The sequence below is a fragment of the Echiichthys vipera genome (assembly GCF_963691815.1).
Source record: "Echiichthys vipera genome assembly, chromosome: 3".
Classification (NCBI taxonomy): domain Eukaryota; kingdom Metazoa; phylum Chordata; class Actinopteri; order Perciformes; family Trachinidae; genus Echiichthys; species Echiichthys vipera.
In genome coordinates, this window is record NC_139828.1 from 8,742,389 (window position 1) to 8,763,804 (window position 21,416).

The 21,416-nt window shown below is 42.2% G+C and overlaps 1 protein-coding gene across 1 annotated transcript in view; it reads right to left on the reverse strand.

Annotated features, from left to right (window-relative positions):
* The window catches only part of ncanb (neurocan b), a gene marked incomplete at its 3' end in the record, with an annotated part of 104,311 nt that overhangs the window by 34,731 nt on the left and 48,164 nt on the right, over positions 1–21,416 (reverse strand). The window contains exon 9 of the mRNA XM_083911237.1: positions 16,118–16,234. Within this exon, the coding sequence (XP_083767363.1) occupies positions 16,118–16,234 (117 nt within the window). The remainder of the gene's footprint in view (positions 1–16,117; positions 16,235–21,416) is intronic.

The window sequence follows — 21,416 nt, forward strand, 5'->3', positions numbered from 1 at the left end:
TATAATAATAAGTCAGGGGCATCACAATTCTCTCGATATCATTCGAAAATCCATCTTGTCAGGCTTCAAGTAAACCACAGCGGTTTCGGACCAATGAGCATCCTGTGAGGAGGTACTGGCAGCTACAGGGCGTGGTTTAGCACTTATATAATACAATATGGAAAAGTGACAGTTCAAAACATCAATGACGGCTCCTAAAGAGGTAAGCGTAGATGCTGCAATAGCATCAGTGTTTATCAGAACTGGAGAGCATTCCCAAAGCAATTTCGGTCAAAAGCAACTGGACTTGGTTATTTGTCTAGGAAGATGTTTCACCTCTCATCATCTTGGATGAGAGGTGAAACATCTTCCTAGACAAATAACCAAGTCCAGTTGCTTTTGACTGAAATTGCTTTGGGGACAACGATGACCTGGACAAATGAGAACATTCACAGGCTTAACCAGAGAGTATTTCTTTATTGAGAGAAGAGCAAAGAATGGCACAGATGGCCTTTCTCCATGGAAAATGTGTTTTCTCTCTTCTCCTGACTGACTCTGGCAAGAGTTTGATGGACAGATGGTTCATCCAATCATGTACCAGGCTTGTTTTCCTGCCCTTTTCCAAACGGTCTCTAATGACGGCTTCTTCCCATGTCACTATGGGTTTTCTCCAGATTCTCCAGCCCACTCCCATTTGACTCTATGTGTTGGCCCTGTGATAGTCTTCTTTTTGAGGGCATTATATGGATACCAGGAACATGTTGTTACTTGTATCAGTATTTGGTTGCACAAAAACACACTGACATGCCTGTATACTTCTCTTATCTGTGCTCCACGACACATAAAAATTAACTGAATGTCGTCTGTCTTCTTTTGGTCATATTTTAGTTGTTGGGTAGCGGCGAGTTGTTTTGCAAACATCCTATTCTCTCCTCCATACCCTCATAAATATTCACCCACAACATCAAATAAAAGGAGATGTCAAAGCAAGAATCATTTGAGATATTTATACTTGGCATTCGTTGGCTTTGACACAAAAATAGCTACAATTTCCTCTGCACAAGTCTTAGGAGGATCAGTCTGAAAATGATTTGAAGTGATTGTTTTGTCCTGCTGTGTTAAGGTGTTTGCTGTGCAGCTGGAGTCAAAGAAACGATGTTGGCTAACCATTTGGAAAGCCAAAATTATCCCAAACATCCATATCGAAGGTCAAGATTGCAGCCATTTGCCTGTCAACCTAATGACCGTTTTCATACAAGAGTGCTGGGGAGCAATTCAGTACTGTGGGACTTTTCTTTCTTTCTTTTTTTTTAACAGCTATTTAACATTTGAGGGACATTTCTAAAGAAGTGAGAGTCCAGCTTCTGCAAAATCTCTCTTTCTGCAAATTTCCTTCAACAAATTGTGAATAATCAATCTGGGTTATTTTCTGGGTTTTTCAAATGGAAATGCAGCCTTAATGTGAACGCTAGAACCAGCTGAGACAATGTTAAGTTTGAAAATAACACTACATACGCTAAGAAATGTAACATTACTGATGCGGATGCAGCATTAGGCAATGGTAACATTAGACCAGCAACTTGCATTTTGAGGCATAATTACTGTTTTTGTCAAAGGAGTCTGGTGCCTTTGAAGTTTCCCCTTCGGAAAGAGCGGACATGTACATGTGTGAGTACATGTGTATAGCTACACAAGCAGAGGGTGAATGGTGAGCAAAGGATTTCTCATTATACGCAGGATATCATCCATCGGCACCAAACTTCTGTAGGTGGCAGGCACCGGCATTTTGAAAGCCAGCCGGTTTTTCCCAACAGAGCTGGAAAAGCACATTTTTCTCTGTAGACTAAATGCCAGCCGTACAGATCAAACAGCAGTGTGATCAATTACACGGGGAACCTTTGAACCAGTAAATGCCACCTGGAGACTTTCCATCTGACAGGGTGGTATGGAGGGTGAGAAGGGACAACATTAATGTGACAGATCTGGGAAGAGGGTTTTTTTCCCAGCTACATAGGAGAAACACACATTTCATGGAAGCAAACTCACAATCATTATCTGTGACACACACTCCTACAGAAACACACTCCGGCGAACACACTGGGTGGCAGTCTGTCCCTTTATCAACCAGCAGCAGTGACAGATCTGGTCACTCTTTTTACATTTACATCTAATTGCCTCAGGACTGTAGCTGACATTATGTAAAAATAACATGACATCCTGTAAAATAAAGGCTTTGAAATGGAAATGTTTGTCACACAAAGGTTTGTGCTGAAAGCCTCTGTGTTTGTCATCTTTCATTGTGCGAGACCCTGAATGATTGACTTCCTTTAGCTAGCTGAGGGGCATTGACATTTCCATGCCCTTCTACAAAGATGGATACCTTTTTATTGAACCGACGCTTGTCCAAACAGCAGGCCCACTCAATGGACCATGTTGTGCTGTGTCAATAACTAAATTGCTGGTGTGTGCTGTGTGTACAGCAGCACTAATGAGCATAAAATTATTTTTCTGTGCTGCTATGAATCTATGTGTCTGTTTGTGTAAGGTTTGTGTGTGTGAACAGTGTAGGACAGAGAGAGAGTATCTAAACCAAACTTGTCGAATGTTTGTGTGTGTGTTGTTTAAAGAATAGACACCCACAGCTCTAATCATAAACTTAATGTATGTGTGTGAATGCCAAGTTGCTACAAAGAGCAAGTGGGGCTCCTACCACCCACTTACTCTTTTGGGCAAGTGGACCTCTTTCTGACCCCCATACTTTTTTTTACCTACCTTTTGTATTACCAACGGATCAAATTAATGTGTAATGTGAAAGTCACTTGTAGTTATGAACACAGATTTATCATCTGACTCTGCAGAAGTATCAGACTTACATTCATCGCAAGACAAATTAATACTAATGTTGCTCTGCGTCTGCTGGATCCGTAGAGATTGCTAACTGACATCATGCACCTACTTAAAGGTGACATTAACAAAGGGAAACATAATGGCCAATTTTTACATACAACTGCAACTATTATGACATAAAAAAATTGGTTTTGCACCATCCAAAATCCTTGCTTGATCACGCTCCACTTTGCTCACATGCTCTGGTTCAGACAGCACTGAAGTCAGGGCCATCAAATTGTACTGGAGCCATTAGACATAATTCCCTTAAAGCAGCTGAATAATGAAGTTAATAATGAGTTCTCTGAGTGTAATTGCCCTGTCCCAAGATTAGTTCTCACTTCAGCTATCTCAGGGAAAAAGAGCAGCCCAGCACAGGAGGTTTGAGAACAGGTGTCCATTTTAAGCTTTTTCGTTTACGAATACCTTCCAATGAACAAAATGGTTGACTTAAAAGATACGAAAGAAGGGAAACATAAGATACTAGTCTATAAAACTGCAGTATTATTGTGTGGTTAGTATAGAATTATGAATTATTATATCTTTCGAGTAGATACTGTATATTGGGTCTCACAGAAGTCCCTCCATGTTCTTCTAAATCTCTGTTATACTTGATCTTAAAACCTGAGCTGAATTTAGGCCAAAACAAGAAAAGAAATCCTACAAAATGATACCATTTTTCATTGCTGGATTTTTGAAATGGTTAGTAAACTCTGATATGTTTTACATAATGCATGCGGAGAAAACTATTATATGATTAGTTGATGAAACAATTTTACCTCAAGGTCCCTTAAGAAGCTGTTTTGCAGCTTTTGATCATATCACATGATCTTCATTAGCAGATGGCGTTTGCACAGATGGGAAAGCTCCAGAACAGCTACTAAATGGACCTTAAGGTGAGATTGGTTGGTCAACTGCTGTTTCCAAGATCAAGAATGAACCCTTGGGGCGGCCAGTAGCACAGTGGTTAGAGCAGTCGCCACAGGTTTGACTCCGACCTGCGGCCCTTTGCTGCAAGTCTCCTCCCATCTTTCTCACCCCAATTTCCTGTCTGTCCTGTCTAAGCAAAGGCTTGAAAACTGCAAAAAATATAATCTTTTAAAGAATAAACTTTAAAAACTCAACTTTTCCGGAGAAGTTTTTCCTAGGGAAAATGAAGGTGGTGGGATTGAAAACTACACAACAGCTACTAAACAGAGTTTTCAAAGTTAAGAATGAACATTACCACTAACCCTCATCTCTTGATGAAAATGGTTAACGTTAGTAAAAGCCATCAGACAGCAACTCTCACCAGAGTTTTTGTAAATCTAGACACAACTGTGAATTGTTTGTTTCTCTCTGAGAATGTGTCTCTGGATGTATGTTTGCTAATGTGTTCTCGCAGTATAATGCAGAGTCCTGGGCCTTGAGCTGTATTTGGCTGCGGGTGGATTACAAAGGGATCAGGATCAGCGGGGAGAAGAGGAAAGAGACAGACAACACAGCAGCTCTGGTACAGCCCAAGGCTCTGTGCTGCTCTCCAGAGAGCTCAGTGCAACGCAGATCAACCTATCAGACGATCCAGCATCTGGAGAAAAGTCCTTCATTCTGGGATTTCTGGTAAAAATAGAGAAAATGTTTCATTTATGGTACCCGGAAAAGATGTCAGGATGAGCAGGGATATGCTCCGTCACCACTTGCCCCAGACGCAATTACATCTTGGAGCCCTGACGATGTACTGAGAACGATCCAAATCGTCTATCAGATTTTCTTGTGTGTTGAGGGTAAGTGAGCAAAGTGAGCCTTAAATCTGCCTCGTAGACATTTCCAAAAATCACAGCGACATGAAACACAAAAAACGGCAACAGATTCATCTTAATTCACATGTTGCACTGTGGATATGTGAGTGTGCATGCGTCAGTGGCTTGTGTGTGTGTGCCTACAGTATGTTTCAGACAGGTCCTCGCTTTGGTTGACAGCACTTCTGCAACATTCATAACAGCCTGGGAAGATGTAATGAGGTAAAGTGTCACAACATCTCACATCGCTCCGCTGGCCCTCAGCTCTGACAGTCTGACTCCACTCACTGTTGCTATGTGTGTGTGTGTGTGTGTGTGTGTGTGTGTGTGTGTGTGTGTGTGTGTGTGTGTGCATGTGCGTGTGTGTGTGTGTGTGTGTGTGCGTGTGCGTGTGTGTGTGTGCGTGTGTACTGGCTCCATCTTCAGTGTCTGTTTATATTTTGTGTGGGAGGGGGCCAGTGGCCAGGAAAAAGAAGCCAGGGACAAGAGAAGCAAAGCAAGATGCCACAGTGCCAACAGTATCCTAAAGCCTGACTCTCTATTTCTGTCTCCCCGCAGAAGGAGAGAGAAGGAAACTGGAGATATAGGACTTTAAAATAACAGGAAATAAAGAACAGATCCAGAAATGTACACATTACTGTTTTTTCTTTTACTTTCCCTTCCTTTCTCCTCCTCATTTCACTTCACCCACAGGTCATTTCCTTCCTTCCCTCACTGCTTGCCATACTTCTTTTTCATTAGTCACTTCCAAGTCTCTTCACCTTCTATTTTCCGTCCCTCCCTCTGGAGATCTCTAAATGGCAAGTTTATCCTCCTTTACCCCGTGGGTCTTAACAGGCTAATTTCCTTTGAGTCGGGAGGGTTTACAGGTGTCCCTTTAGGGCTCCTGGTGTTAGCAGCGGTAGCGTCCCTGTGGGCCGTGCGGGGTTTGGCCTGTTCCTTGACAACTTTATCTGCCCGAGACACCCAGGGTGTGATCATTAACACAACTCACCTTAGCTTAAAAGGAGATACACATCTGCCCCTTTAAAAGGATTGCTTATGTGATAATATTTCTCTCCCCCACTGTTCCTCCATCTTCCATCTGTCTTCCTTCTTTTCTTACTTCCTGTATTCCTTTTTTTCATCTCTTGGCTTCCTTCTTTCTTCCGTTTCCATCCTCCTTCTGACTTTGTTTCTCTATTGCTTTCTTCCTCCTTTCCTTCCTTTTCACCTCCCTATCATCTTTCCTTCCTCCTTCCCCTACTCGGTCCTTACTTCTGTGAGCGTACACACTTAAAAAATACAATAACTCTACTCTTAAAGTAGAGCAGTTCCCCAGAGGTATGAATGACAGGCTATTCTCTGCCTCCTGTCGCTATTTCTGACATACTTAAAGAGGAAATAGTAGAGTGGAATTATCTATTTTTTCCTCAGTGCTGTCAGAATTAATTAATCACTGACAGTGAAATTATATAAGGATGTGTTTCTGAGCAGAGGGAGCTCGAATGTGGAATCTTTAAATTGTGAAAAGAAATGGCTCATGAATCAAACAAACAGTAAATCTTAAGGATAATTAACACTTATTTACAGTTGATTTGTGCGTGACAGTCAGTCATCTTCAGGCCTGGTCAAGGACTTTATCCTCTCAATCATCCTTGCTCTGCCTCTTTCTCTGTCATGCATGTAACTCTGTCCCATTCTTGTTTCCTCTTCTCAAAAAAACACAAACCTCCTTTGTACTGTTGGGTTATCATGTGCAGTATGTGTACATGTGGGTGTGTGTTTATGGACTTTATACATGAGGTCATACATGTGGGAGGATTCACACATCCTCATGGATAGAAACATGAGAAACATCCATCCATCCAAGGTCCACAGGGCCACTTGATCAAAAACATGTATTCATTTCTGCACGAGCGCATGTGTTCATGTTTTTTTTTACATTTGTTTGCACTCCAATACCAATGTAGCCTTACGCGAGCCATATTTATAATTGATGATATATACGTTTATCCCCCAGTGTGCAGGCGTTTGTGTATCTGTACGTGTGTTTTGTTACATGAGTGTTTCTGGAAGAGTGATAAGACCCCCCCCCCCTCCCCCTTGTAAAACCTAGTTCCCCGTCTTCGTGGGAAATCAATTTGTCCTGCTTTCTACGTGGCCAGCCTTTATATGCTTCACTTGCTCCTGAAGCTGTCACCCAGTGTACACGAAGTCATTGCCTCTATCCATCCAGCACAACACATACACACAGAGCTAAATCAAACACATATCACTCATGCACACAGACACACACACATGCATATTCATATATTCATTCACTACACCCGACACTTCACCTGATGACTAAATTACTAAGAAGGGTAGTAAAGATGAGGCAATTGAAGGTGGCAAGTGGGTGAATGAGTGTGTATGGGAGAGTGGAAAATATGTCTGCGTGTGTGTGTGTTTGAGAGAGAGAAAGATAGAGAGAGAGAGGTGAGTCCTAGCAGCTTGGCCAGCAGCTCATTAATCTGCAGGTGTGTTTATACCAGAGCAATACTGCATGCAGCACTCAAATGCACACACACACACACACACACACACTACAACACTACACAGACTGCAGCTCATTCTCATTCAACTCTGCAGCCAGTATGTCCTTTGTTTCTCATTGTCCTGAGGAGTTTGGAGAGGAGGGAGTGTACACGCTGATTGAAAACTGGAAAAGTATGCCGTCCACCCATCTCTCATGTACTGCGGAGCGTAACTGCACACCCATACACACCTGCAAGTGCTTGAGATTACATCTGTGTGCTTTCGATTGTCTTTGTATGTTGAGGAATTTCTGAAAAATCATGACTCAATTTGTGCATTTTTATTACTGTTTTGACCAGTTTGTGTGTCTCTTATTGTGTGCATGACTGCAAAGGCCACATATCAAAGCCTGAGTCAGTTGCAGGCCGAGAAGCTCCAATCATGCGGTAACATGTCAGTATGGGCGGTGGTAGCTGCGGTGGTAGGGGAGGGCACAGCCAATTGCTTATTGAGGAATCCGATGGTGTGGATGAATTAATGAGGCGTGTGTATACGGGCAGAGCCAGCCAATCATAGCCCTTTAAGAGCTCCTCAGTTGCTGATAAACTGTGACAAACTGCTGGTCATCAATCACACAGAAGACAGATGCTCTGCTGTTTACTCGCTGTCACATCCAGCCTCATACCGGGTTCATCCGAGTCACTATGCTGAGTCATAGTGGATGTTTCACCAAAAATTAAGTTTATACTATAAAATCTATAAAGTGGCATTTCTGCAAACCAGTTTTTGGATGGATTAAACGAATGAGATACATTTTTTCCATTGGTGCTCTTTAGAGGTACTGATTTAAAATCATTTAAAAATTTTGTTACCTCCTTTGGACAGAGCAAGGCAAGTTGGTTCCAGTCATTATGCAACTGTAAGCTAAGCTAACTGGCTGCTGATGGTGGCTTTATATTCACTGTACAGACATAAGAGTGATATTGACCTTCTAGTCTAACTCTTGGCAAGAAAGTGAATACAGTATGCACACAACTATTCCTTTAAGTCACTTTTTTTGTCCATAAATTTTGCACATTGCTTCATCTTAACATATTCTAAAAAATATTTCTACACAGCCTAGACTTGGAATGAACTACTGCAGCTGAAAAGTGGCTCCAAATGGTTTGATCCTAGTTTTAATAAGGTTAACAAGGTGCGACTTTGTTTCAGTAAGGTCTTTAGTACACAAACACAAAACCTCCAGGTTCCTGGACGTATTTTTCTAAGAACAGGGAAGAGATTTTGTTCTTAGTAAATACCACTATTTCCATCCTAAGTATTCAACCCTATGCTTGTCTGTGCTATTGTACTGTATGTGAGCAATCAAACTGCTCATCATTATATAAAACATACTTTTCTAATGGTGCATTCTTTCACCCCATGGATCTGATATTGCAGGAAAAGTAGCAGCAAAGAAATAGCAGTGAAACCCTACAACATATCGACCTAAGCACTAGAACTGGGAGGATTTTGAGCCAAACACATAAATCCATTCCATCATTAATGAAGGGCTGAATGGGATGTCCTGAGGGGAGCAGCATGGCAACACCGGCCCTCCATCTGTCTTCCTCTACATACCCTTGCAACTCACTGAGAATCTATCTATCTGCAGCTTTCTTTTTCTTCAGTCCAACACTTTTGGCTATAAGTCAGCTTTATTGTATACAATACCTCGAGCTTGAAGCGTGTCGATTTCACTTTCTGTCTCACTTCACCTCAAACCACAAGATTTTGGGGGATCTGCTGACAAATATCTCAACTGCCTGTGTGTATCTACAATAAAAATCACCATTATCCTTATCCAAAGCCTGTCCTTCCCATTCCATCCTCCTAGACCTCATCGCTCATATCCGTGGACTGATGGGAAGGTGGGCTAGGGGCCGATGATATTAATAGCCGCAAGCTCATGAATCTTTCAAGCTCAATCATATGAGCCGTTGTGAGGAGTGGGTCTCAGAGGATGAATTAGTTAATACAGAAGCCCAGCGGGGGCGTTTCTCTTGGCCTCTTTTAAACATGAGTTATGCATTAGCTCTTCATATAGTCTTGGGTACATATTGTTTTTTTAGGACTGGCAAGTCCATTCTCATTCCCTGGGCATCAAATACCGCTGTTTACACACAGCCCTCTGCTTTTGGCAGTGACACATGAGGGTGCATAGTTGGTCATGGTAAACGCACCGGGCTTTAAACAATAAATCTGTATGTGGTGATACTGGTTGCGCAGAGTAAGTGGTCCAGGATTAAAAGCGGCAAACTCTGCGTAAGGAGGCAAATATACAAGGGACTTTCACCCAGGAGACTGGGGTTCGTGTCCCATTCATGTCCCGTGCGTCATGGCAGTTACGTTACAAATGCCACAATCTTTACTAACCCTAACCCTAAACCCTAAAGTGGTTGTGTTGCCTATACCTAACCAAATAGTTTAATATGAGTTAAACAACGTGTTCCCTGTGTTTAAAACAACAGCCGAGACTGTCATGCGTTTTATGCGCAAGGCTACCCAGGGCATTGACGAGTGATGCCAAATGGTTCTGACAAAATGTCAGTATGTGACAAGTTGGGATGCCAGCGGGTTGCAGGGGCTCAAACAGGTGTGTGTGTGTGTGTGTGTGTGTGTGTGTGTGTGTGTGTGGGAGGAAGAGAGTAAAAAGTAAAAACGAGAATATAGTTTGTGCACACCCTTGTGAGCATATTTGGCAATTCAAGTATGCAGGTGAGTGAGCGTGTGAGCTTGAATAAGTTTCATTTTATGCATCAGTACAGACGCATTTCTGTATGAATAATTGTATTGGCCTTTGACAGGAAAACACGGAGCAAGAGAGAGAAAGAGACGGAAGCACGGAGCCAGAGAGAGAAAGGGTGAGAGAGGTTAGGGGTTGCAGGGGAGTGAGGAAGTGTGGCAGGAAATGAAAAGTGTTATTTGCGAGAAATGCTCGGGGGCTACAGGCTTGTTTTCACCCCAATCTCTCCACTGCAGAGCAATTTCAATACCGGGCTATACTGTAGGTCTTGCCAAAGAGCAATGGGTCGGAGGGGTGAGCAGGGCGAGAGAGGAGGGCAAGCAGATGGACCGAACAGAAAAAACTACAGATGTGGTCAGAGAAATAAATGCAAGGAAAGGAAAAATCATATTCGATGAAAATGTACGGAGCAGAGATTGGGAGAAGGAAGTGGGGGAGAAAACTCAGATCTAATCAACATGATTGAAAATGAGGCCAGGGAGTGGGGACTTGTAACATCATAATAAAAAAAGCATCAGGTTTGCTTCCTGGTGAGCAGAAAACCAACTTGAGAACATTGCTGTGTGCACAGATAGAGGATGTTGCTATTCAATTTATTTTGCTGAAATTGACCCGAGAGTTCTTCAAACCACCTGTGAATCTGACTGAATGGTAGTTTGTTAGGTAGTGTAGTAGTTTCCACACACGTTGTGTTATGCCCATCTGCACTCTGGTTGTTGTTTCTCACTAATGTGCTTGAGGCTTTGAGGAGAAATAAAATAGAAACGCTGATAAGGGATGAGATAGAGGAGAAAGTGTAGAGAGATGGCAGCTCAGGTGCTGTTATCGTGTGTAATTCAAAGTGCAAATGATGGGGAAGAAATGGAGGAGGGGAATCCACACAGGGTCATGAGGAAGATGGATGGACAGGAAGGGGGACAGGAATGGAATGAAAGCATGAGAGAACAGTGCGCTCAGAGAAATGTCCTCCTATTAAGGGGGTAATTTTACCGTCTTGACCTCGCACCACATTCTGCATTTAGACTCCAAAAAGCACACATCTGTGAGCTGTGAGTTTGGATTCTGTTGCGGAAATTCATTAAAAGAAAACACTGCATTTGTGTGTCTGTCACTTTGTGTTGGATAATCCAGATGCATATGAATGAGTCACAGCTCGAAATGATTTACCTGTCTGCTCTCTTACTCCCTCCCTCTCCTGACTGACTGACTGGGCTGATTGAGGTCTTTCTGAAGAGCAAATAGCAGTCAAACAGAAATGATTTCCCTAACTCCTGCTCTAGTTGGAATCACAGTGATTTGTTGACCTGTCTTCAGAAATAGACTGAGACAGGTTAATATGTTTTCTCCACAGCACACCACATTTGAACTAAACAGAAATAGCTGCTGCTGTCAACAAGAATGACATTTCATTTTCAAGAGCCACAAAGGACACGATATAAATGTGAAACAAAAACGTATATATCCACCTTTAAAACAACTCTTTCAATACATAACTCTGTTTGTGCGTTCTTGAATCGTAAAAAAACTAAAGGCATTGTACTTATTGTACTTTTTTAAGATTGCAATTTACCTCGCTGTCCACGTGTGTGGCTGTATTGAATAAAAAGCTGCATTTTGTTTTTAGTAAATGATGGTCCACATCAGCAGATTGAGTTTGCTCAGATGCTCTTGGACTGTATATGATTCAGAGCACCTCAACTTAATTTTCCCATACATGAAATGCAACTTATATATATATATTTTTAAATACAACCACTCCGACACACACAAAAACGGTTGTTTTGTCAGCTACTGTGCCCATTGAGAAAAAACTGTCTAGCTACTGCATTAAGGTCAAACGTGAGGAATAAGCCTGTCTTGCCTGTCCTTTTTACATTTGGGCATAAACAAGTGGGAACCTTCGGGGTTAAAAAATGTCTATGCTGAAGTGCCAAAAACTGCCGTGGTCACTTAAGGCTGGCTCAAAAAAAGTGAGTCAATCCCCATAGACCAAAACCCCCAACTTTACAGCAGACAATGTTGGTCTCTATTGTCAATTTCCCCATTCCTAACAACTGTATTGGGTTGAATTTTTATCTAAAATTCCTAAAGTTATGTATAATTAAGGGTGTGACTCTCTGAATGACAGGTGGGTGCCCTCTCTTCTCTCTTCATCTGCCCATTTTTGCATCAGTCGGGAGCAGGCAGAGTCAGGCACCGCCGTGGTGGCCACGGAGGGAGCCATCAACACTTGGCCTCACAATGGTTCTTCAGAAAGCTATGGGTGACGTCACGGAGACGGCGTCTTTATGTTATACAGTCTAGTGTGTGCCAGCATTCACAAAGCAGCCAAATGGAATGAAGCCATCGTTAATTTCATTATTCACACCGGTGCTTTTGTGCCATCCCAAAATGTCTGTAGGGGTTATATATTTGTTTTGTAAGTTAACCACAGTGAAACACTGCTTCTTGAGCTAATTTTATACTGTGTAGTTTTAGCAAACAAAGTGGAAACTGTAGTAATGAGACACATGGGATCCATAATTTGTACTGGTTATACTCTCTTAGTGCTATTTCCTTGTGTTTACATGCCCTGTGCTCTTGCCTACTGAGTGGGTTGTTTGTTATTAAATATCTTGTTGAATCTGGCGCGTTTGCTGGAAGATGCATCGCTGTTTACTGAGAGATACTTTGACTGTGGTGATTTATTGAGTGGCAGCTTGATTGAGCTTCATGTCTTATTATAATGAGTTTAAGAGAACCCACAGAAAGATGAGACGGATGTCAATGAAGCACAGTCTGTACACGCCTACACAGTCCTGAGCTGAGGTCTAATCAGGGTAAAACAAGAGGATTTATTGAATTTCCTCAAATGTACAAGTTATCTTTTCAATACTTTCCCAGAGGAGCAGAACAGACGTGTTACTGCTTACCTGTTTTTTTTGTTTAGAAGCATTAGAGACATTAAGACAGAAATATTTGGCTATCTTATCTCGACATAAGCAGTGGCAGATCCACCAGAGGTGCATTCTGTTTACATCTCTGTTTTGGGCTATATTTTAATCTCTCTTATCTGTGAATAACTGTTTATTCCAGCTGTCAGGGAGGAAAATATAATTCATTATTGTATCACAACACATGGCCATCACGCTGTCAGGCTGTGTTGTGCCTCGTTAATCACTTATCCTGCTGCAGAATCCAGACTTCACCAAGCAGTTGTGCTGATGATTTACTATAACCTTATGCTTAGATCCTCTTTTATTGATTTAGAGTTTCACAAACAACAACAACAACAACCACTACAACAACTAAAACAGCAACATCAACTCAGTACCATATACAGAGTACTTGCTTGAAATTGTTCAGGAAACCACACTCATCTAGTCACCAGAGCGCAGACGTGTTAAACAATGGTGGTGTACATAAGCAAAACAATCCCTCAGCTCAGTCAATTATACATGCTCTTCATTTTCCTACAAAAAGATGAGAGCTCAATCAACAAGGTATCTTAACTTCTCTAAAGTGACAACAAGATATATCAGATATTTCCACAATTGAGCAGAATGTGTGAATGAATTGTTTCCATAGACTCCTCAGCCAAAATTAAAGGTTCCATGTTATTCGCATGTTCTTATGGGGCGGTAGTAGCTCAGTCCATAGGTGACTTGGCTGGGTACCAGAGGGTCGCTGGTTCGAGTCCCTGTGTGGACCATGAACGGAGCGTAGACTGGTGGCTAGAGAGGTGCCAGTTCATCTCCTGGGCAACTGCTGTTGAGCAAGGCACCGAACCCGCAACTGCTCACTGGCAGCCCCCTCGCCCTAACATCTCTCCATTAGTTGCATGTATATAGGTCCTGTCTGTGCATGTGTGTGTATTTCGGGCCTGTGTGTGTGTAAAATAAAAAAATAGAGTGAAAATTGACGAATAAAGGAATTCTTCTTCTTCAGGTTCATACTTTTGAGTACCTATTAGAACATGTATACATGCTTTAACAGTCAAAACACACGTCATTTTTTTAGCAACTTATAGCTCTCACTATAAATATATGGAGATATATGTAAAATATTATATTGCAACCCCCTTTATCGATTGTATATTTATATTCTGCAAGCCAACATGAGAATTTCCTCCCATGTATCTTTATCTATTTGCCACCTTAAGCAAGCTCAGATTTTTAATAAGGGTATTACGCATTATAGTCTGTGTTTCTTCACTGACAGCTCTGAATCAATTTAGATTAAGTGGGGAATACAGATGAAGTGAAGGACTCTCTAAAGATGAGGATCTAGAGGAGCTAGAGTGCTAACACTGAGATGTCCACAGCTTGTCTCTCTCTCTCCCTCTCTCCCCTACCCTCATAAATATTAACTACAGACCCACGGAAAAAACGCAGGCCATCAATAATGCAGCTCCTCAAAACGCTTCTTCCCAAATAACTGCAGCTACAAGCCAAGTCCTGGAGACAGCCTCTAAGGTGTGTTGCAGCTGTGATGCCACTGCCTCATTTCGCCTAAATAATCATTTCACATGGAGAGCAGATGCAGCGCAGGGGATATTGGTTTATATGCCTCTCTGTAGGCTATAACGGGGCTGTGGTTGATGTACCTAAACTTGTTTGGAACCGAAGGAGAAGGAATACGATAATTCAATAAGATGTTCAACCATGAATGATGAACTGAAGGAAACAGAAGCTCTGGATGTGAATTGTAACACAGAAATGAAGGCACACTTTCCTTACAGCCTAATTCTTCTAGAACAGCACTGTTGGTAAAATTGTGGTCAAGCATTTGCTGTAATAAGCCATTAACCTTTTTGCCTTTAGCCGTAATTAATATGAAAAACCTCAGATATGCAGCTGTTTAGCAACATAATCAACACCACCACAGTGGGAAAGGCAATTAGACACTCTTGAGAGGGAGAAAAAGCCAGAGGACAGACATGCAAATGCAAAAATATCAGCAACAACAAATATTTTATGAATGTGCTTTCCACTCAATATTCAGTCTAACATCTCATAACTTATTCCAACTGCTTCTAAAAAAAGCATCATGTTAGCTCTAATTCAATAACAAACAAACAAACAAACAAACAAACCACATCGACTGCAGCAAATCATCACAAACTGTGTGTGTAATGTCATGCAGTTAACACGCATTTGTCACAAATTATTGATTGAGAGGGCAGATTGTTGATTGATCTCCAATGGTGTTAATGCACAGTCACACCTTAATACTGCATAATATGTACTTTAGGGTAGAATAATGAAAGTTTATTGATAATCGGACCCAGGACAATATGCCTCACATGACCCCTGACCCCCGATCTATGACCTTTTTCCATGAGTAATGACCTATAAAACCTCCGTTTGGCCTGTTGTCTTTGTATTCATGAATATGGAACACGCAGAGCTTGAGAAGTCGGACTAACAAAGGGTCAATATGCTTGGTGGTCTTTTCTGATTTAGGTAGTTGAGGAAAAAACAATTCTATCTAATAACTGAATGTACCTGTATTCACTCTCCGTCTCAGTTTTAGCACCTGTCTCTTTATGACTAAATTAATTAGGACTAAATTCTGAACAACATTGTACCAGCTGTGATGTGTTACAGCTCAATCAAAGTGAGTAAAGTCCATGTTTCTGAATGTCTACAGGGCCTCACATGTAAGAAAGTCACTTTGATATTTTCTGCCAATGCCACATATGCTTCTTCTATGTCATCCGTTTCATGTTTTCCTAGCACTTTAATCAGCTGCTCCATCCCTCACTGATCCTGATCATGGCTCCTCTGTGGCCCATGTGTCCTTGCACGTATCACACTCACACATACACCTAAAACAGTACACAGTCATTTTTCTGACAGCCACATTTTCCCATCACACAGCTGAGAGGAAATAGTGGCTGCCAATTCCTGGGGCAGAATACAACAACCTGTCCCAACTGGCTGACTTGCAGCATGTGGATATTCCCAGTTCACTTTCAGTCAGAACTACTGGGCCTGCCAGGAAGGCTCCTCTTGGCTTTGAGTGCATTGAGATTGAATCATAAAGAAACAAAACCTGCACAGGGAAACTAGTTAGTGCTTCACTACATCACTGTATTGTTGAGTATATCAATGCTATGCAAACACATGTCTGTCTCTCTTTCCTTTATGCCACACTGACACGACCTCTGAGGTCTCCTCGCTCAGCCCGGAAATCGGCAGTGACTCACCTATCTCGCAGCTCTCTCCGGAGAAGCCCTGAGGACAGTAGCAACTATAGCCATCACCTTCCTGCAGGCAGCTGCCTCCGTGGAGACAGGGGTTGGTCTGGCATGGGTTATTCTCAACTGTAAAGACAGACAGAGCGGGAGAGAAATGTGGATTTATAATTTATTTTCTACAGAGAAAGAGCATTACGAGAGTGCATCAAATGTTGACAAACTATGACAGGCAGCATTGTGCCCCTCTCATTATCCTGAGCTCATCCTTGTTGCTCTCTGACAGAGACAGAGAGAGAGCCGACTGGGACAGACAGTACGTAGACCCGTCCTGGTCTCTGTGACTTTCTACAAGGTGATGGATTGGCTGTTGTTGCGTCTGTCCTGCCTCTGTTTACCATGACTGATGCTAGCAAGGCGAAGGACGACGCTGAGTCGACCTGCTCCTGACGTTCTCCTGCCTCTCATCCCAGGTCCTACTGATGAGCCAAGGTCCTCATAAATTAGGTCCTCATCGCCCAGTCATGCATACTGTTGTGGGCACCTATTTTTATGGCACATTACTGTGTTGCAGAGGAGGTCATAAACACATTTTACGTTGCAGGGCTATAACTCCATGCCTCTTCATTGGAAATATTTTGGCGGACGCATTGTGGAAATTGAGGAGATTAAGTCGTAATTATTGCTCTTATATTTTAGGATGGGGTGGAGGAAGGGGGTGAATTTGACAAGGACGGTTAGACTGCAGTGCGGGCGTCAGGAATTTTTATTCTGTGGGCAAAGAAAGACTGTAGGGAACTGGCTATATTAAGTGAATTTTTATTATCCAATCCTGATAGGATTGCAGCCCCTGACACAATCTACCGGGCCATCTAATACACTGCATCGTCTCCATAATAACACCCAGACTCACCTAATGATGTATGAGCAGAGAGGCTGTGCAGAACATAGAGTGCACTTCCCCTGAAAGAAGTTCCCCTGGGAATACTTTTCATTGCCATGTGTGGGTGTTAATAGACGTATGCAAGCATACAGTATGTGTGTGCGTTTCTGGATGTTTGTCTGACCGTGACTCATTACAAACTGGTTATATATACAGTAATGTGAGTGTGTGTGCAATTTCCTGTGAAACGGGGTGATAGACTCCCGCAGCTGCCGAGAGGTTGCTGTTGATACACAGGGCAGGGGAGATGATAGAAAGACTGCCTTTGAAAATACATCAAAGTGATTCGCTGAATGTGAAAAATCATTAGAGACAGGCTCATTTCTTAAATCAACAGCAGGGAGGGAAAAAACATACAACAAAAAACATACATTGCTGAAAAGGTTAATGCTGTACTGATGGAAATGGTCAAATCTGGTAAATCCTGGGCAGTGAATGACACAAGAAAATAAAATAAAAACACACAGGATACAGTCAATGTGTGCACCTGGTTGGGTCTGGAAATGTCAGGTGATGGAGGAGAGGAAATAGAAAAAAGAGGCAAGAGAAAGGAGCTGTTTGAGTCATTATCATCCATCACTCAAACCTCTAGTTTGAAATATGGTTTTGGTAAATGAATGATAAATTATTAGTGTCAGGGATTAGCAGTGCTACAAGTCAGGGGAGGGCCTAAACTAAGGTTAGAGAAGTGAGCTTGTGACCCAAAAGGTCATCAACTCAATACCCCAGACTGGCAGGCTAATTCTAATTAGGGAAAGTGAGAAGCAGCAATAAAAGTGCCCTTGAGCGAGGCCGCTTAACACCAACTGCTCAGTGGCCAGCAATTCCAGGAGTGTGGTTTTACTGGGCAGCGCAGGTGTGAAAGTGTGAAGGTGCAAGTATGAGGTAAAAATCAGAGGGAATAGTTCAGTTCAGTTTTTAAATGCTTACATTTAAGTTAGTAACATTTCAAAAGGTACCTGTGTGCTCTACGAACCCTTCTCTATGCAGTAAGGGATACATCTGACATGCAAGTAGTTTTGGTATTAAATCTCAGCTACACAAACATCTTTCCTCTTTCAGTTGCAGCCCAGTTGGACATCTGGTATCTGCTGCAGTGGAAAAGGCAGTGATGCACACAGTGTAACCAACAGCTGAGGATCGGGTCATCAGGTCGTCCTAGTGAGGAAGGCTTCAGCAGCCAAAGGCCAAACTTCTTACAGCTATTGTCCCAGTCGATCATACCACAGAAGGTAATACTGTAGCTCTGGCTTGTGCACAGGGTTTTTTTTTTCCATCATGAAATATGAGAGGGACATATCTAAAAAAAATAATAAATCAATAAGCTCCTTAGAACTGATTGGATGGCATCACCAGCTGAATGAGAGCATAGCTAGTGCATGTTTATTCATGTGTATGAGCACGCATGCGTTAAAAACCTCCTGAGTTTATTGCTACTGGTCCATTTATTGACTTAATTTGACCAGTTCCAGGAAACCTGCCTTTGCGATGAGATGAAAAGGACTTTTCCTCAGCTTCCATTTACCAGCACTGATAACTGGTGGTTGTGCTGTCTGCTGTAATACAGACTGAGAGCTGAGCTGTAGCAGAGTTGCACATTGATCCAATCTGCAAACAATTAGTAACGACTTATTACACACAAATGAGACTGTGTTCTTCACCATCTGTCCACGAACAGTAGCCTGCAGTCTTAGTGGTGACGTCACATATACAGTATACAGAAATGAGACACCAGTTATGAATTGTGTGACTACTGCAACTTCTCAGTACAGAGAAAAGTCCTGCATGAGTGAGTGAACACACACTCACACACAGCCCTTAACACGTAACAGGTAACTTCAAATGACATGTGACTGGTTTCGTGTTTAAAAATTCACAACAGGGTCTTGGATGACATTTTGCTGTTTCTATAATTAGGAGCGCGCGTGTGTGTGTGTGTGCAAAGATGTGAAAAATTAATATGCAAGTGAAAAACAGATTAAAAAAGGCATGAGACAGAGGTCTTTGGGAAAGAGGGAAGGATACAAATTAAAATTTAGTACAGAGAAGCACAAGTATGAGACAGAGAGATAGTCTGAGAATGAGAGAGAGAGAAAATGTCAGCTAGGGAGGAACAGAAAGTCACAGAAGGAGCTATCACACATTTCCTCCTCTCTTAATGCTTGCTGCTAGCTTATGATTAATTACACACTGGTCTTAAAATAGGTCGCCTCTTTCATTCCTACTGTGTGTCTTTATTTTTCTGTGCGAAAGACAGAAAGGAAAAGAGAAAGAGGGGAAACCAAAGTCAGAGAAAAAGAGGAGGCGAGAGAAAGACGGTCTGCGCAGCGCCATGGTTTATGAAATAGAAACATGGAGGTATAAAGAAACTAGAGACATATTAGGCCTTACATGAGGTCAGCTTTCAGGTCTGAGGTTTGCACTCACACTCATGCTAATGGAATAGATAATTTAAGGTCTTTGTCCCTGACACTGCAACATCTCTTTAAACCTGTGCGGAATTTCCTAAACGATGTTCTTCCGTGTGACATTTTATTGCTCTGTTGGGTCATCTTGAGTTTCTCATAAGCCTCTCAGGAGAGAGATTATCTTAGCCTTGTGCCCCATTTTGGAAACTACTCCCCGATGTCAACTTATACATGCACCCAGGATTTAGAGAAGACCACAAAACAGGATTGCGATAAAGGAAATGTCTTGCATCCCATGAAGTCCGAAGTGGAGTGGTTAGCAAATTCAACATAATGGAAGCCGTAGGAAATGGTTGTGCTGACAGAAACACTGAGCTCTGCAGGAATAGATGTGTGACACACACACACACACACACACACGTACACACACACGGGCACACACGTACACACACACGGGCACACACGCACACACACACACACACACACACACACACACACACACACACACACACACACACACACACACACACACACACACACACACACACACACACACACACACACACACACACACACACACACACACACACACTTAGAGCAAAACTGCACATACACGCACTTACATTTACTGTATATACACCTGCTTATCACCTGCCGCGTTGCTGTGCTTGGACCCACTGAACCTTGTAATAGCTTTTCCTGAGACAGAGATCATGCTTTGGTCTTTTCAAGAGTTACCCCTCTACGAGCATGATAAGCCATCACCTGGGCCCAGCAAGAGGTGCCCTGTTAAAATTTAATGCTACATCCCTAAAAGGTACTGAGGCACACGGAACAGCTAGAGCCATATGGACCACTGCGCTAAACTGCAAAGTGTGGGCGTAAATAAAGTCGTTGTCATCACTGTGATGTAGTGTGAAATATTCATATTGTCACTTGCATGGCGGCGACGATGAACATGTGTTTCATGCGTTTAGTGATGCAAATAGAGAGCAGCAAAAAGAAAAAGGCATACATAATGCATCAGCGTAAGTGGCTCTGTCAATGCTGAATGTCACCTACAGTAAGACCAGTAAAAATTCCTGCAGATTATTCATAGTCATTTTATATGCACATGGGCTTTGAAAGTGTACACCAAAGTACATGCCATAATCTGATGGGATGACAGATCGCACGTTTTGTGTGATTTCACCATTCATTTCTTGCCCTCTTGACTCTTTTAAATTTGGCCAGGAAGTTGTTCCATAACCTGTTAGATGTTCAACAGCTTGGGTAAAAATGTTCCCTTTCTTTGCCTGAGATCATTTTTGGGGAATTTTTCATTCTAATTGGACAGCTGATTGTATTATGGCAAACAGGAAATGAGTGGAGAGTGAAAGGTCCCTAGCTTGAATCAGACCAGGGACGTTGTGGTCATGTGTAATACGCCTTAACCATTTGGCATCCCCACCTGGGTGCTCCAGACGGGTATTGGTACTCGATATCTTTAAGGACCAAAGTAACCAAGTAGTATTGAAACAATACCTACATTCAAACCTTTCTCTACCCAAATCTAGAGAAAATTAGTATTTGTATGGTTTTGCTCTTAGCCAATCACCTCAAGTGTTATTAGATTTAATGTGACGTGATTGGCCCACCACCGCAGCAGCTACGACTCATACGGCCTGTGGTGTGGTGAAGTCAAGCTTGGTTAATTTGATGTAGATGGCAGTTCAGCGTGCCGAGATGCCACCAAAGTGAAAAGTATTGCTATACTACTTGCCTGTGGCAACTGATAAAAATAAATGCATTAAATGCATAAGGATTCTTTCAAATGAAGTAATCTATTGGTATCACTTAAAGGGTACCAGTATTTGTACCGGTGTCGTCATTTTGAATCCACATCCAGCCCTACTTGGTGCTCATGTTGCTTTACTTGTTTGATTTGTTTTTAGCAAAGTCACCACTGCAGTGACTTACT